This window comes from Bufo gargarizans, chromosome 2, assembly GCF_014858855.1.
Source record: "Bufo gargarizans isolate SCDJY-AF-19 chromosome 2, ASM1485885v1, whole genome shotgun sequence".
Classification (NCBI taxonomy): domain Eukaryota; kingdom Metazoa; phylum Chordata; class Amphibia; order Anura; family Bufonidae; genus Bufo; species Bufo gargarizans.
In genome coordinates, this window is record NC_058081.1 from 702,164,718 (window position 1) to 702,183,318 (window position 18,601).

At 48.7% G+C, this 18,601-nt stretch overlaps 1 protein-coding gene across 3 annotated transcripts; it reads right to left on the bottom strand.

The window, feature by feature from the left end:
* Window positions 1-437: 437 nt before the first annotated feature.
* On the bottom strand, window positions 438-17,415 carry ZBTB17 (zinc finger and BTB domain containing 17). 3 transcript variants are annotated; one of them, XM_044278592.1, is made up of 15 exons: window positions 17,278-17,415; window positions 15,647-15,853; window positions 14,028-14,225; window positions 13,831-13,944; window positions 13,667-13,756; window positions 13,010-13,407; window positions 6,783-6,925; window positions 6,408-6,708; window positions 6,229-6,316; window positions 6,026-6,142; window positions 5,707-5,827; window positions 5,498-5,628; window positions 4,817-5,044; window positions 4,036-4,125; window positions 438-805 (listed from the first exon to the last, which is right to left on the bottom strand). In XM_044278592.1, exons 1-15 carry the CDS (start codon window positions 17,282-17,284, stop codon window positions 561-563), a joined length of 2,478 nt encoding a protein of 825 aa, XP_044134527.1. In that variant the 5' UTR covers window positions 17,285-17,415; the 3' UTR covers window positions 438-560. The 3 variants fall into 3 exon arrangements, with proteins under 3 accessions (XP_044134527.1, XP_044134528.1, XP_044134526.1); XM_044278593.1 differs by having other exon boundaries at window positions 14,034-14,225; window positions 17,272-17,353; XM_044278591.1 differs by having other exon boundaries at window positions 17,272-17,353.
* Window positions 17,416-18,601: the final 1,186 nt, after the last annotated feature.

An 18,601-nucleotide genomic window follows, 5' to 3' on the forward strand; every position in this document is an offset into this window, starting at 1 on the left:
ATATAATTCCACATGTGTTAATTCATAGTTTTGATGCCTTCAGTGTGAATCTACAATTTTCATAGTCATGAAAATAAAGAAAGCTCTTTGAATGAGAAGGTGTGTCCAAACTTTTGGTCTGTACTGTACATGCACATTTATGTTTTTTTTTATTTTTAAATCTATATTAGGAAATAATGACCAGACCAATCGTCTGAAGCATAGTGCCCATATGTAATTAAAATGAGGATATCACTACCTATTTATACAGTCACTGTTTGCATTTGCTTGCTGTTTTGCTTCTCCTCCACCTTATAGCAGCAGCTTAAAACCACTTCTGTGTCCCCCAAACACATGTATCCATTCTGCGCAGTGAATGCGGCCGGACCTCCGTGAAATGGAGCTTCTCATCATTGAGATGGTTCTGCTGAATACATCGTTGCCGCTCTTCTAACACACACATTAAAAAATAATATTTATTGAATGCATATGACGGGCGCTGGTACAGGCCATAACTTAGAACAAAGAACAGCTTAAACGTCTGAATCCTGTGAAATGGAGTGTGAGCTCCCCAGTCGAGGTCAGTCTATAGGCTGAGGCTGCACATCTGTCCCATCGCGCTGGCGGAAGAGGAGCTCACTGGACTGGACCACCTGCTCCGCATGCCACGTGGTCTGTGCATTGTACTGCTGATAAATGTCAGTGTCTGATTGAAACATAACCAGTGCTTGGGCTGTGTGCATCCGGACGTGCTCCGCCAGGCTGTTGGCGTCAAGGAACTTGTCTCCGCAGGAATCGCAGGCGTACAGGATCTGGGTGTTTGGGTCTGTAAGAGGGGCACAAGTCTTAGGTAACAAAGCAACTCCCATGGGCAAAAAGCTTGACATTTGGATCACAAAGGCTATTGCTTCACTTGCTGGCACCTCTAAGGCCCATTTCAGACCTGCAAGTGTCACGCATCATAAAGCAACATAATGCTATGTGATACCGGCAGTGCTGAAAGTTCAGGACGGGTGATGTGCTGCGGACTCGCAACGTGACACTCGCTCATTTGAAAGGTGCCTAATGGAGCAAGCAATGGTAATTTTATTATGGACCCAAACACTTTATGCAAATTGAGGTTTTATAGTGTTTTTTTTGCTATTTGCAGCAAAAAACTGTGACAGAGCTGCTTTGTGCAACGTTCTGCAGCACCTACAGAAGGACCTTCGGATGGTCACACGATTACTAAGGCCATCTGCACACAAGTGCCGGTGAATGCACATATCACAGATCTCACCCTTCCATTGAAAAGGGTGAGATCGACAGCTAAGACCACAAACATAATTCACATGCTGCAGATTTGGAAATCCGCCACGCAGGTCAATTTCCACACGGAAAAAAATCTGCAAAGTAAATACATGAAATTTGTGTAATCTCATACACTTCGCTGGTACTGTAATACTATAATACAGGGATGCCCAGCCTGCGGCCCTCCAACTGTTGCAAAACTACAACTCCCATCATGCCCTTCTGTAGGCTGTCTGGGCATGCTGGGAGTTGTAGTTTTGCAACAGTTGGAGTTGTAGTTTTGAAACCGCTCGAGGGCCGCAGGTTGGGCATCCCTGCTATAATGCATGGGAATATGCATGGGAATATAATGCATGGGAATATGCGCTGAAAAAACAGCATGTTTTCAGCAAAAAGTGCAGGTTACCTTAAGGTTCTCAAGCTACAGGAGGCAGCAACAAGGTGGCAGAGCAGCAGCTGCTGAATTCGGCTACATTCACACGACCGTATGCGTTTTGCAGTCTGCAAAACACTGATCTGCCAAAAATACGGATGACGTCCTTTTGCCATCCGTATTGGATCCGTTTTTTTTTTTTTTTGCGGATCCATTGTAACAAGGTCTATCCTTGTCTGCAAAATGGACAAGAATAGGACATGCTCTATATTTTTGCGGGGCTACGGATCGGACATTTGGATGCGGACGATGTGCTGTCCGTATTTTTTGCAGACCCATTGAAATGAATGGGTCCTCATCCAATCCGCAAAAAAGACGGACGGACACGGAAAACAAAATACGTTTGTGTGAATGTAGCCTAACTGTATGGGGTCTGGTGTCTGTAATAAGAGGCTTTGCATTCTGAATGTATTTATGTAGTCTGTATTTAGAGAATTGGGGGGGGCTGTTTATTTAGGTATCTGGTTGGGGGTCTGTCCTTGGGAGTTAGGGCTCTGGTCTGAGTACTGTAGGAGTACATCCACACTGAGTATATGCTACAGAAGTGCGGGCAGAAAAGCTGCTGCATTTTACTGTAGATTCAAAGGGAATGTGTCTGTTCTATATAATCCTGCAATTTTCACAATGGCCACTAGGCCTAAAATATGTTTAGATTTCCTGTCTTTTGACAGCAGCTACATGGGCCACAGACACGATGGACAGGAGCTGACCCCACTGATTCAAATGGGAGAGTTTTCTAGGCATGCCCTGTGATCTGTGCAAAGGTCAGGAGGGAGCCGATAAGCTGCGATATCGCCTATTGCAGTGTTTCTTAACTCCAGCCCTCACGACCCCCCAGCGTGAAAGGTTTTCAGGATTTCCATAGAGTAGGTGATATAATTAGTGTCAATGCACTGGAATTCATTCTGTGGGATATTCTCAAATCTTGACCGGCAGGTGGGCTCTGAGGACTGGAGTTGAGAAGCACAGATTTGATTGTGAATGGAGGATTTTGTGTTATCTATATTGAAGTGTTACTTGTCAATGTAATTCTGCCTGTGGTGATAAAGATAATCGGTAATAAAAAGTTACCAAGAAGGTGGACCCATCAGTGATTAACAGCTCTCATTATACAGTCAGAGGGAAGGCTGTCAATCACTGATAGGACCGCCGCCTCGACTTCAAAGCCCAGAATGAGCAGTAATTTAAATGAATGAAATACTGAAAGTTAGGCTACATGCACACGACCGTATGTGTTTTGCGGTCCGCAAATTGCAGATCCGCAATAAAAAAAAAACACAGACGACATCCGTATGCCATCCATTTTTTTTTTTTTGCGGATCCATTGTAACAATGCCTAAAACGGACAAGAATAGGACATGTTCTATTTTTTTGCGGGGCTATGGAACGGACATACTGATGCGGACAGCACATTTTTTGCGGACCCATTGAAATGAATGGGTCTGCATCCTATCCGCAAATAAAAAAAAACGGAACGGACATAGAAACAAACAACGTTCGTGTGCATGTAGCCTTATACTGGATCTTTTCCCATAAAACTATTTATTAATCTGCTCAGCTCCTCCTGCATTTTCAAGGTGACTAGGCTTCAGCGAATCGACCTTCAGATCATAAATGTTCAAATACTTCCATTTTAATGCGGTTTCCGTACAGCATTAAAATGTATTGGCTCTTTGGAGCCAAACTTCGTCTTGCCTGTAGTCGCACAAGACTTTGGTGAATTACTACTGTGTTCATATCTGTGTATTTAAAAACAATTTAAAATATGAATCTGAAATGGGCTTTGGTACCGAGGTAACAGCCAGTAGCAAAGCCCACTTCGAATTCCTATTTTAAATACGCAGATATGAACACAGTAGTAATTCACCAGTCTTGTGCGACTACGGGCAAGATGAAGTTTGGCTCAACGGAGCCAAAACATTTTAATGCTGTACAGCATTAAAATCTAAGTATTTGCACATCTGTATCAAAATCCAAATGAAGCTCATGTGGATTCTGCACAGAAAGGCGATTATAGTCAGTATGGGACTGGGGAAGCGGGGACTACGTTTTGGGAACAGCCCAGGGCCTATGGTTCACTAAATCCGCCACAGGCAGCAGGTTACATCACATACATGGCATGCAATTGCGTTCCCTACAGAGAATGACCTGTCTGAACGTCTCAGCTGCAGTCGAATGGGACTGGACAACTGATAGACATGGACAAAATGTCCAATATCTACACTTTGGGGACGGTCAGCTGCAATTTACTGACTTCCTGATTTGTGGAGATTTTCGCCAGCACTGACTCCTGCCCCCACAGTACAGGCGGATCCCCTACTGGAGGTCATTACCTGCTTCCTGCACCTGTTTCACTGCCTTGGTGATCTCCGCTTTTAACGCTTCTGTCTCATCAGCCGTGACTGAAGCCGAAATGGGAACCACTGCAAGAAAACGAGTACAGCTCAGAATCAAATCCTGCCCCATTACAACTGAACCAAACTTAAGGACTGGGAAGTGGGCTGGTGGAGACAGAGGGGGCTGGCAGTGACGATGGGGGGGGGGGGGGGGGGGTTTGAAGTTGAGAGTAACCTTTGTATGGGTGGTTTTGGCATGATGTACTAGGCCGTATTACAGCCCTGGGCATGAACCATAAACTTACAGCCAAGGCTGTGGTCGCATCTTATCGTGTGTGGTCCGGAAAAACCTTTATAAAGGGCTCATTCACACAAACGTGTGCCGGACTCTCCCGTATTGCGGATCACAAACAGCGGGTCCACAATATATTGTCCCCGGCCGTTTGTGCACCAAATAACGGATGTGATCCGGAAGGTGCGGTTCGGAACAGAGCACTATGGAGTGCTTCTGTCGGATTCTCTCCGTGCCTCCACACCGCAAAAAAATAGAACATGTTCTATTTTTTTTGCGGTGCGGATCGATCACGGACCCATTCAAGCTGAATTGGTCTGCAACCATCTGCGGAAACCGCACAGATGTTAACCCATGCATGGAACGGCCGTGTGCATGAGCCCTAATGAATCAGGAAAGACTGATCACAATATGGTCGTCAAGAACACGCCCTGTTGCCCCCCCCTCTGCAGAGTCACTAATAATGAGTGATGGTGGATCACTCACCTGTCAGCTCTGTAACACCCGTACTGGCGATGTCCTCTGTGGCCAGTGTCACCATCTCCTCTGGCGCCACGGTCACAATGTTGACCTCTTCTTCGTCCACTTCCCCTTCTTCTCTGTCCACCAGTTTCATACCCGCTCGGCCTTTGTGAACAGTTTTCACATGGGATCGCAGGTTGTCGACGCGGTTGAACCCTCGGCCACACTTGTCGCACAGGTACGGCTTTTCGCCTGTACAATTAGACAAGACAATGGGGGCAGATGTTACTTTACACTGTCTAAGAATACGAATCCCAATCTTAATGTTAGATAAATTTGGAGTGTCGTAAATCCTGCGCCAGATTTACGCTAGAATTGTGTGTGCGCGCGCCAAAAAAACTGTTTAGTCTAAGTTTGCACCACCTGTAAGTTGGCATAGTTTTTCTCCAAAAATGCACCAAAATATTGGTGCATGGGGCCACATTTAGGACCCCCCCTTTTTAAAAAAAAAATGCAAAGCCATACCCTTTTTCTAGTGAAGCCATGCCCCCTTGTTGGGCAAGTCGTGAAAAGCTTAGAAACGTGTGTAAAACAGTTAGTAAATGTAAAGCAAAGAATGCGTGCCAGTTTTTCATGAGTAAATCTCCGCCAGCATTACCGCACATAGAGACAAGTCGTAACATGGCGTGCAGACAGAGCGCTCACCTGTGTGAATGATGATGTGCTTCGTCAGGTCTCCCACATTGACAAAAGCCTTATTGCAGACATTACACTTGTGCGGCCGGATGTTATCGTGGTGACGCATGTGATTGGCCAGCTGACTGGACTGAACAAACCTAACGGACAGAGGAGACCCGTCAGATCAGCAGATGATGTAGCTGGAATGGCAGCACCACATCCTCCCAGAGACTCACCTCTTTCCACAGCGCTCACATACATATGGCTTCTCCCCCGTGTGCTGGCGGACATGAGCGATCAGAGAGCTGGCCTGTGTGAACGCTTTCCCGCAGATCATACACAGACACGGCTTCTCCCCTGAACAAGAATCATCAGAAAGTCATGTTTGAGAGGCTCAGGACCCCTAGAAGAAAAGACGTAGACCCCTCGCCCCAATGGTATATACTGACAGCGGTGCAAGAAACCCCAATATATTGTTATTGTCATCATTGGGTGGATTATGTGCAGAGGGTGAGTACAGCATAGAGTATGATGACGGCTGTAGCGCAGTGTTACCGGTGTGGGTCCGAACATGTCGCTGCAACGCCCCGGGGTCAGCGAATTTCCTCTTGCAGTGGATGCAGATATAGGGTTTCTCCCCACTGTGGATGCGCAGGTGTCTCTTCAGGTTTCCTGCAGGACATACGCACAAGGAGAGGATCAGACCGCCATGGTGGACAGATGCGGGTAACCTATCCCTCTCCCACCCGCTTCCTCACCTGAGGTGGTAAACTGTTTCCCGCACTCTCTGCACTTCAGGGGTCCGTCAGCAATGTGGATCTTCAGGTGAGCTTTCAGATTTCCCAGCTGCAGGGAAAGCCACAGGGTCAACTCAACACAGTCCTTGCTCCCCACAACCCATACATAAGAATCATCTCCATGGCAGTGCTGCCCCCACCTGGTTGAATTTCTTGTCGCAGTGTGGACACTTGTGCTCCTTGTTGGTGTCGTGCGTCTCCAGGTGCCTCATCTTGGAGGTGGGGTCGGAGAACGGCCGGTTGCAGTACTCGCACTGATAGGGCTTCTCTCCGCTGTGCACCAGCTGGTGCCTCTTGAGGTTGCCAGATGTGGTGAAGAGCTTGCCGCACACCTTGCAGTAGTAGTTGGGCTCCCCGGTGTGACGCTTCTTGTGCAGGTTGAGCAGACTGACCAGTCGGTAACTCTTTCCACAGTCATTACAGCCGTGGGGCTTCAATGGGCTGAAGGGAATAAAAAGGGTTAGAGCTGGTCCTCCACTCCCCCGTCCACAGTAGGACATCCAGTGTCCCCTCACCTGTGAGTTTTCTCATGTGCCTTGCAGGCGGCGGGGTCAGAGAACGCTTTGTCGCACTCATGGCAGCGGTACGGTTTCTCGCCAGTGTGGATGCGGATGTGTCGAGTGTAGTTCCCTGTGTGGGTGAATTCCTTGCTGCAATACTGGAACAGAAGAAGCCGCCATGAGCGACAGGTAACGATAAAATCAGCAGGTTGTGATGTCACAGCATGCTCATTCTATAGGCCCTAGAGCAGGGATCAGCAACCTTCGGCACTCCAGCTGCTGTGAAACTACAACTCCTAGCATGCACACTTAAAGTGGCCGTTCTTGTAACCCACAGAAGTGAAATTCTGAATTAATCTTACCGGTAATTCGGTTTCCATGAGATCACCATGACGGCCACACAAGGAGATTGACCCCCTGACCTCTGAAAAAGGTTAAAACACCGCCACCCTCCACCATTGCTTCCAAAATTATGGTGGAGATCAAATCATAGCAACATTGAACCGGAAGGTATTAATTCATACCATCCTGAATCTAAGTAAACGAAAGACTGGAGGGGGGATTAATGGGCCGTCATGGTGATCTCATGGAAACCGAATTACCGGTAAGACTAATTCCGGATTTCCATATCATCACCATGACGGCCACACAAGGAGATATGAAGGACCTTACGTCCAAAAGACAATTCAGCCGTATTGGAAAAATCTAAACGGTAGTGCTTTATGAAAGTATTCATGCTGGATCTGAATCGAAAAAACAGCTGAGTGCCGATACTTAGACTCTCAGTGTAGAAGGTCCGAGGCCTAGATCAAGACCTTGTTGCAGAAATTCTAAAACCTTCTGTATTTTTTGCCCCTCCAGGTTTGGAGTAGGTTCCCCTAACCAGGAACAGAACCTCTTCCAAAGTTTTAGGCGGATGACATCACTCTTTTCCTACTGGACCTGAGGGTAGATATAACTCTGTCGTAAAGGCCCTGTCGCTTCAGAATTTCGACCTCAGGATCCAAGCTGTTAGTCTTAAAAATTCTGGGTGAGGATGTAGAATGGGACCTTGATGTAGAAGGTCCCTCCTGAGCGGAAGGGTCCAAGGGCTGGAGATTGAAAGTCTTTTGAGGGAGGAGAACCAACTTCTTTTCGGCTAGAAGGGGGTTATCAGGATGACTGTTGAGCTCTCTTGTTGGATTTTTTTAATCACCCTCGGAATTATCGGTATTGGAGGAAATGCATAACACAGATTCCAGTCCCAAGTTACGGCAAATGCGTCTATCACCAAAGGATTGCCCCTGGGATCCAGGGAACGGAACTGCATCACCTGCCTGTTGTTTTTGATGCAAACAAGTTTATGTCTGGAGTTCCCCATCTGTCGACTATCATTTTGAAGACTTTTAGATTCAGGGACCACTCTGTTTGGTCTATTCTGCGTCAGCTTAGGTAGTCCGCTTCCCGATTCCTTAGGGTGGGTCGCCGAAATAGATCTTAGGTTTTTTTCTGCCCAGTAAAAAATTTTGTTTGATAGGTTCAGAAGATTCTTTGATTTCGTTCCTCCCGGATGCGAGAGGTAAGCCACTGTCGTTGTATTGTCCAAAATAATTCTTCGGTGGTGATCCTGAAGAATCTTTCTCGCCATGTTTAGAGATTCTCACACCGCCCTCAGTTCCCTGACGTTTGAGGACTGGTTGCTCACCAATCTGGGCCAGGAGCCTTGGTAATAAAAGTCTCCAAGTTTTGCACCCCAGCCCGACAGGCTTGGGTCCGTCTTGATCTGGATAGGCTATAAGGTGCTTTTCTCCAGGCTACCCCTTTGTGAGAGGTTCCTGTCTATTTTACACCAGCAAAGGGAAGTCTTCACAGAACCTGGAATGGGAATCTTCAGATTCAGGAATCTTTGCTGCTTGTCCCAGATCTCCAGAATCCAGGATTGACGCAGGTTACTGAGGGAATGCATGCGGTTAACGTCCCCAACATACTTATGGCTTCTCTTATAGAGCATAACTTCCTTTTCTGAAAGAGTTTGACCTTCTCCTTTAGGGACTGGATTTTGTCTGGGGGTAGAAAGGTGGTCTGAGATCGAGAGTTCAGGATGACTCCCAGAAAACGTACCCTGGTCAATGGTTGTAAAAAAGACTTTTCCGGATTGATAATCCAGCCTAGTTCCTTCAGATTGGAAAGAAAAATGTCTAGATCTGTTAGAAACCGATCTACCAAGTCTCCCACTAATAAAAAAACGTCCAGGTATAGGACCATGACTAGCTCTTTTTGTCTCAGATACGCTACCGTATCGGCCACCAGCTTGATGAATACTGTGGGAGCTGAGGAAATCCCAAACGGAAGTGCTGAATGAACGACTCCTAGCTGGTCTTTTATGGCAAATCTTAGGAATTTTTGAGAATTGTGGTGAATCGGGATGTGGTAGTACGCACTTAAAGAGGACCTTTCACTTGTATACAAACTAAAAACTAACTCTATCTGTGGGCAGAGCGGCGCCCAGGGGTCCCCCTGCACTTACTAGTATGCCTGGGCGCCGCTCCGTTCGCCCGGTATAGGCTCCGGTGTCTCAGCTCCGTCTGTTGTACTGGACTGATTTTTTGTAGGAGGCGTGTCCCTTGCTGCAGTGCTGGCCAATCACAGCACACAGCTCATAGACTGGCTATGAGCTGTGCGCTGCGATTGGCCAGTGCTGCAGCAAGGGACACGCCTCCTACAAAAAATCAGTCCAGTACAACAGACGGAGCTGAGACACCGGAGCCTATACCGGGCGAACGGAGCGGCGCCCAGGCATACTAGTAAGTGCAGAGGGACCCCTGGGCGCCGCTCTGCCCACAGATAGAGTTAGTTTTTAGTTTGTATACAAGTGAAAGGTCCTCAAGTCCACTGTGCACATTAAGGCACTCTTCTTTATTAGGGGGATTAAGGACCCCAGGGATTCCATCTGGAACTTCCTTTAAGTTATATACTTGTTGAGAAATTTTAGATTTATAATTGTACGAAAGGAACCTTCTTTCTTTTGACTAAGAAAAGACTGGAATAAAATCCCTGGCCCTGGTCTGGAACTAGGACCTGAACTACCACTCCTAGACTTAAAAGGTCCTGGACCCCTTGCCAAATACTGTTTTGGGATCTTACAGACTTCATATCTGTCACTAGAAATATCCTCGGAGGGACTGAAGAAAATTCTATTTTGTAGCCCACTCTAACTACCTCCTGGGCCCAGGGATTTGAAGTTATCTTTTCCTAGGAGGAAAGAAAATTCTTCAGTCTCCCCCCTACTCTGCTTATCTCCAGGTTTGTTCTGGGGGTTAAGGAGAAACCCTTTACCCCTACCTCCCGTACGGTAACTCTAGCATCCTGATTTCCCCTTCCCCCTGTAAGACCAGGCCTGGCCTGAAAAGGAACGAAAGGGAATCTTCCTCCTGTATGGTCTATCCTCAGGAAAGCCCTTTTTCTTATTTGATGCCTTTTCCAGAATCCTGTCTAAATACTGGGCCAAAGACGTATTCGCCTGAAAAGGGGATGAAACTGTTTCATCTTTGATGTTTGGTCCCCGGACCACGATTTCATCTAAAGTGCTCGACGGGCCGCATTAGAAAGCCCCGCATCTTTGGGCGAAAATCTGACGGATTCAGACGAGGCTTCCGCCAAAAAAGCTGTTGCAGTGTTTAGGGAAAAATCAGAATCCTGCTTCGGCGCTTCAAAACCCAGTGTAGACAGTCTTCATCAGGTTGGCATTCATATGGTTTTGAATGCCAACCTGTTGAAGGGGACCATAGCTTCCCTGAAACGCCTTGTTTCAACTTTGTATGCATTTTAATGAAATAAAGATTTTATACTCAAGACTGTCTACACTGGGTTTTGAAGCGCCGAAGCAGGATTCAGATTTTTCCCTTAAAGCACCTTTCTGGAAGGACTGGACATCCCTCTGCAAAAGATCTTCGACCTGCGGCAGCACACCCGAAGACGAGCTCTTGTCTAATAAGTCTACAATAGGGTTGTGCCTATATTTAGCACAACCCTAAAAGGTGAGCCTCCATTGTACGTGGTCAATTTTGCATATACAATTTAGAACGTACTACCCTATTGTGTGACTTTTTCATCGAGCCCTAGGCACGTCCATACTCTAAAGGGTTGCAGACTTTAGAAGAGGGATGTAATTTAATATCTCCTCCCTAGAGGTCTTATTTCTAAGATGAGTGTCCAATTCAGTCAGCCAAAAAGGTACATGGATCTAGCAACCGAGGTAGCTGTGATGTTGGATTTAAGGCTACTTTCACACTGGCGTTTCTGGGTCCGTTTCAGGGCTCTCACAAGCGTCCCAAAATGGATCAGTTCAGCCCCAATGCATTCTGAATGGATAAGGATCCGTTCAGAATGCATTAATTTGGCTGCGTTTGGTCTCCGTTGCGTTTTTTAGACGACGGTCACTAAAACGCAGCTTGCAGCATTTTGGGGACCGTCTGACGATGCGGAGCCCAACAGATCTGTCCTGACTTACAATGCAAGTCAATGGGGATGGATCTGACACAATATGGTGCAATTAAAAACAGATCCGTTCCCCTTTGACTTTCAATGTAAGTCAAGACGGATCCGTTTTGACTTAGACTTTTTTAAAATGAATAATGCAAACGGATCCGTTATGAACGGATACAAGCGTTTGCATTATCGGTGCAGATACAAGACGGATCCGTGTGTGAAAGTAGCCTTAGGGTAAGCATAGCCGCCTCCCAGGATTTACTTAATAAGCCATCTGCTTTTCTTTCCATGGAGTCTTTTAGCTGGGATGCATCCTCAAAGGGCAATGTTTTTTTTGTTCGCCTTGGCTACCTGGGCGTCTATTTTGGGAACTCCAAAGATTTTTGACTCTTCCGGATCAAATAACAACCGGATTTTGAAATCTCTAGACACTCCTAGCCTCTTCTCCGGCTCTGACCATTCTTCAGGGACCATATCACGGGGATGTTTTCATTAATGTGAAATACTCGGGCTCTTTTAACCCTCAATCCCCCAAACATTTCCTCCTGAACGGAATGCGGTTTTTGAACCTCTTCAACCCCCATGGTGGCTCTTACTGCTTTTAACAGTTCAGACATTTTCATCTGCCGCTAGACAGAACTTTTTGCTTCCTTCTGAAATCTCTCCTTCTGAGAGGGGGGTCCTCCTCCTGCCATTGTCTAGAGGAAGAGGCATCGTCACCCCAGCATTCTGAATCAGATGAAGATGGTGGTATCATTTTTTGCCGTTTGGGGAGTAACGGTTCCGGCTCAGACCCCGACATCTTGTCTCCAGACCTCAGATCAGATCCGACACGTGGCTACTCCGTTCTGCCAGCCGGCATTTTCAAACTAGGACGCCACTGCCACGCACCACCCGCCTCTCGCGTCACTTCCTGGACGCACCGGAAGTGACGTGAATCCCAAGCGCATCACGCGTCGGACGCTCACTCCAGCTTCGACCCACCAGGGGCAAGGAGGAGGATGCAACCCTGGGAGCAGGCTCCCGATAAACCAGAGCGAGCCCTCCCGTCTCTCCCCTGCTCAGCATTGGTACTGGGCCGCCAGCGAGCAGGGGACCACACTCAGTTAGATAAGTGCCATGAAACATTTCCCCGCAGCGAGTTCCACACTCCATGTAAACGTAAAATAAAATAAAAATCTTCTTCCTTCATTTCCCTGACGAAAACAGGGAGATCTTTCTCTGCCCTGGCCTCTGTAGGGACAGGAAACACTGGTGTATGGCGGAGGCGTTTTAACCTTTCTCTGTTCCTGCCCCCCTACAGAGGTCAGGGGTCAATCTCCTTGTGTGGCAGTCATGGTGATGATATGGAGAAGAGGATTCTGGGAGTTGTAGTTTCATAACAGCAGGAGTACTGGAGGTTGCCGATCCCTGCCCTAGGGCATCACACAAACCCGCTGCAGAACCTCTTCAAGAGAAAGGAGATGCCTCATCGGTCACTTCAACATGTAGTAAATAGTTCTGTGCCCTGACATAAAGCTTATGCTTTATCTATAACAAGAGGTTCTGCAGCAGCTGAGATGGGTTTTATAAAGAACAACCCAAACCGTAAATCATAAGCATTATGGGAAGATTATGCAGCAATATATTCAGAATTAGTATAATAAACTGACATAGCAAAGCTGGATTTGTCATATAAATGCTGATTACTTACTACGATTTACTTGTCGTCCTAGTCAGTGACTTATCAGCTCTGCTATATCTGTACCCGCACTGCGCAGCGCTCACTCACTCACCTCACAAACATGAGTTGTTGAGCTGTACGGCCGGGACTCTGTGCGATCAGCATAATTTGTAGTTCCTGAGCGCAGTTGCCTCTGGGGTCCTGCGATATCTAGTGCAGGTTTCTCTGTATTCTCGTCAGTGCTGCCTCCGCTTTCCTCTTTGCCGTCGTCTTCGGTCTCATGCACGGGCCCCTGGATCTCCTCATCTAGGCTTTCGTTGACATCTTCTGGGAGCGGAGAGGTTGGATGCTCCTGTGAAGTGTCACTACCCGAGGCTGGGTTACTGTGCACCTCCTCATCTGTGGCCTGTGATTCGTCTACCGAGACGTCTTCTGCCTTCTCCTGAGCATTCGGGGACCAGTCCGATGTAGACAACAGATCCCTCAACTTCACCGCTCGGATGTCCGCACCTGTGGTCAGAAAAGAAAAAAAAAGAAGAATAGATCACAGCGGGTGTAGGGGTCACCCCAATCTACTGCTGGATGTGGTGGGTCATCCAGATCTACAGTGGAATAGAAAGTAGATCTGGATGGATGGGATTCTCACCAAACAGCTCCCTTTATCTCAGTTTCCTGGGGAGGAAGGGGGCCCTTTCAGGACTGTAGTAGGCTGTGCCCCAGGGTTTACACCTGTATAGTTCCGGAGGGGTTAACCTGGACAGCCACTCACCTCCCTGTGAACTCGTCAGCGCCTGCTCTTCCTCAGGCTGCGGCTCTGCTCCACTCCCCTCCTGCACTCCCAGTTTACCGACGTCACCACCTGCGGGAAAAGTAGAGATGAAAACTCTGCAGCATGGTGAGTGAGAGGAGTCATCGGGACGCCACTTATCTCACCCTCTTGACAGGCTCCATCCGCGGCTCCGACCAGCGGGTAGACAGCAGTTGCGGTATCGGACGTCTCCAGCTCATTCTCCCTAGCGACGGCCGGAGGGGAGTAATCGGTGGTATCTGCAGGATAGGAGGACAAAAATGATGTAGCCACAGGCCGGCCGGCAACGGCCCACCCACTCTAGCGGCTGCCATCTGCTGACCTCTACCTTGTCCGGATGTGACGGCCCCGAGGCTGTGTGGCACCTGCACGGAGGGTATACTGAGTGACTTCAGGGCTGTGCACGCGTTCACAATCTCTTGCATCTGCAGAAACCCGGCCACGGCCAAGACGTCCTCCACATTCTCCCGGGTCAGGTTCAGCCGCGCCGTGTACATGAACTCCAGCACCTGACCCAGACCTGAGAGAGGGGACAAGAACCTGAAATGGGGCAGATGGGCGGCTGACCCTACAACAGCCTACTCTGAAGGTAGGGGCTTAAAGGGGTTATCCAATCCTATAAACTGCCCCCCATATGCCGGGCAGACATGGACGAGCCTCCCTATCGTCTCCATCCCTGCCTGCCATTGGCTGCTCCTCCGGATGTTTTCATCCATGTACAAGAAGCAGCAGCGGTGGTGCGGGGGACCAGGAGCAGCGCGGGGACCTAGGTAAGTATATTCAGTGTTGGGGGCCCAGCATGTGGGGGGGCTTTTGAAAGGATTGGATAACCCCCTTTAAAGAGCCGGAATCCAGAAAACCAAGCTGCACTAGTTCTGCAACTTTCTAAAGACATTGTGTTCAAAGTGTGCTTCAGATCTCTGCTTGCTGTCAATCTGCAAATACTGAAAACCCATCCTGACGTAATCCTTCTCACAGCTGAGGGTTTGTTGCAGTGAGTCAAACAATCCTCTGTGAGATAAACATAAAGCAGCAGCACAAATTTCTCTCCTGTCCTGAATCCCCAACCCCATCTTTTATCTAAACTGGTACACTGTAACCCTTCGCTGTGTGCAGGTCAGGATTGCTTATCAGCAGAATTGACAATAAGCACAGATCTTAAAAATGGAAGAACTGAAAAACAGAAGGTTGAAATTAGATTTAACCGCCTCTAAGGTTGTGCGAACGCAGCCTGCCGCGCCGCTGTGATGTGCGCGCGCAGCCTGCCGCTGTGATGTGCGCGCGCAGCCTGCCGCTGTGATGTGCGCGCGCAGCCTGCCGCTGTGATGTGCGCGCGCAGCCTGCCGCGCCGCTGTGATGTGCGCGCGCTGCCTGCCGCGCCGCTGGGATGTGCGCGCGCTGCCTGCCGCGTCGCTGTGAGCGTGTTAGGCCTGTTTCGCACTGGCGTTAATGGTTCTAGCAAGCTGTGCCAACGTTAATAATTTGGGCAGCCAATAGCAGGTCGCGGGGGGGACGAGCGCCCTAGCAAGGCGGGTGACGCTACGGAAGCTCGCCCCCGTCACAGCCTGCTATTGGCTGCCCCCCCAAATGTTTTGATCCGAGCAATGGGGACATGCAGCGGCGGCAGTACAGGCATCAGAAGCAACACGGGTGACGGGGAGTGGGGTAAATATGACCAGTATAAGGGGCCTGGGCATTCTGGCGATCACTATAGGCGGTTGGATAACCCCTTTAACGCCAGTGTGAAACAGACTTATCTGCCGTGTAGCTGTGTTGTGTGCGTGTTACCTGCCGTGTAGCTGTGTTGTGTGCGTGTTACCTGCCGTGTAGCTGTGTTGTGTGCGTGTTACCTGCCGTGTAGCTGTGTTGTGTGCGTGTTACCTGCCGTGTAGCTGTGTTGTGTACGTGTTACCTGCCGTGTAGACGTTGTGTGCGTGTTACCTGCCGCATTGCTGATGTCCAGGTGAACCACGTCTTTCTGCTCCACGAAGAGCATGCGGAAGTACTGGCTGCACGCTGCTAGCACCGCCTTGTGGGCTTTGAAATCGATTCCGTCCACCACGAAGGTGCAGTCACACAGGAGGCCGAGCTGCCGCTGCTGGTTGAGCTGCTCCAGGACGAGCTGACTGTGCTGAGGGAAATCCATGGCTGAACGGAGCAGAGAGAAACATCATGTTGGGGAGGGGCACACAACGGAGTGTAAGCTCATATGTGCAAGACCCCCAGTTATCTGCCACAGGAGACACTCAAGACCCTGAAGTCACATGACATGAGGGGGAAGCGGGACACATTATATACACCTGTAGTCACATGACACAGGGGGAGGAGACATTATATACACACCTGAAGTCACATGACACAGGGGGGAGGAGACATTATACACACACCTGAAGTCACATGACACGGGGGGAGGAGACATTATACACACACCTGAAGTCACATGACACGGGGGGAGGAGACATTATACACACACCTGAAGTCACATGACACAGGGGGAGGAGACATTATACACACACCTGAAGTCACATGACACGGGGGGAGGAGACATTATACACACACCTGAAGTCACATGACACGGGGGGAGGAGACATTATACACACACCTGAAGTCACATGACACGGGGGGAGGAGACATTATACACACACCTGAAGTCACATGACACGGGGGGAGGAGACATTATACACACACCTGAAGTCACATGACACGGGGGGGAGGAGACATTATACACACACCTGAAGTCACATGACACGGGGGGGAGGAGACATTATACACACACCTGAAGTCACATGACACGGGGGGGAGGAGACATTATACACACACCTGAAGTCACATGACACGGGGGGAGGAGACATTATACACACACCTGAAGTCACATGACACGGGGGGAGGAGACATTATACACACACCTGAAGTCACATGACACGGGGGGAGGAGACATTATACACCCACCTGAAGTCACATGACACGGGGGGAGGAGACATTATACACCCACCTGAAGTCACATGACACGGGGGGAGGAGACATTATACACCCACCTGAAGTCACATGACACAGGGGGAGGAGACATTATACACCCACCTGAAGTCACATGACACAGGGGGAGGAGACATTATACACACACCTGAAGTCACATGACACGGGGGGAGGAGACATTATACACCCACCTGAAGTCACATGACACAGGGGGAGGAGACATTATACACACACCTGAAGTCACATGACACAGGGGGAGGAGACATTATATACACCTGAAGTCACATGACACAGGTGGGAACACGTCATATATGCCTGAAGTCATATGACACAGGGGGGAGGGGACGTCAGACATTTCAAAAGTCCCTGGTACAGGAGGAGGGTAACATTCTACAGATCTGACATAACGGAATGGGGGAGAGGACATTACATTATGTAGGCGCATGAGGCCCACTGTACACATGACGTCACAGGCCGAGGCTTTGCTCTCATACATGTCTTCCCCGCACACATGGCGCTTCACACTGACACGTCCCCTACAGTCAGACCTGAGGGCAGGACACAGCACAGAGAGCCACACACAGCAACCCTACCGGTACCTGCCATCCCGGAGCCGCGGGGAAATCACATCATACAGCGGGGACTACAGCCGGACAAAGGGCGCCGCCATCTTGGAGAAGGTCGGAAGTCACAAGCTTAAAGCGCGGCGCACTTCCGTATACGTCCTCATGCGTCATAACCGTGACGTTCATACAGACCGCCGCCATGTTTGTTCCTGGCAACTGTCCTTATCCCTGTAAGTAATGGATCAATCACCATGATTATTTATCTTGTCACTAGCTGAGCTACATTATAATATGTGATACTGTCTGCTAAACCTCTGTATCTAAGCCTGTCGTGTGCGATACTGTCTGCTGAACCTCTGTATCTAAGCCTGTCGCGTGCGATACTGTCTGGTGAACCTCTGTATCTAAGTCTGTCGCGTGCGATACTGTCTGGTGAACCTCTGTATCTAAGCCTGTCGCGTGCGATACTGTCTGGTGAACCTCTGTATCTAAGCCTGTCGTGTGCGATACTGTCTGGTGAACCTCTGTATCTAAGCCTGTCGTGTGCGATACTGTCTGCTGAACCTCTGTATCTAAGCCTGTCGTGTGTGATACTGTCTGCTGAACCTCTGTATCTAAGCCTGTCGTGTGATACTGTCTGCTGAACCTCTGTATCTAAGCCTGTCGTGTGTGATACTGTCTGCTGAACCTCTGTATCTAAGCCTGTCGTGTGCGATCCTTAGGGTTGCCACCGTTCCCAACAAAAAATACTGGCCAAGTTAAGCCACACCCTAAAGGGGGTGTGGTTGTGAGGGCGAGGGTGTTCAAAGCTATGTGCACCTTTTTGAAGTTGTTTATTATTATTATTTTTTATGATTGCATTTAACTTATTTTTGGCTCAAAATCATATTCTCAATTTGGCCTTTATTAAAACTATTGAGCTGTTTAGTCACAAAGGGTTAACTGTTTTTCTAACTGTGTGACTGGTACTTTCACTTTCACTTTGTTCCGGTGTTCTGTCAGAAAACCTTTAAATCGTCAGATTCCCAACCCCGGGGTTGTGCGCAGTACCAGGCCATAGGTAAGTTAAAATTACAGTGAGCGTTTACTCATGAACAGGCACACGGACACCGCGTGTGCTATCAGGGGTAAGGAGATCTGATGGTCTTTTGTCTTGTTAAATCTCCTTACCCTCACACCTCTCACGCGCGGATTGAAGCCAGCCAGCAATGAATCTGAAGCGCACTGTGTAGTGAGGGTAAGGAGGTTTAACAAGACAAAAGACGGTCAGATCTCCTTACCCCTGAGAGCGCGCGCGCGGTGTTCGTGCGGGCGTACATGAGTCAACGCTCACTGTAATTTTAACTTACCCATGCCG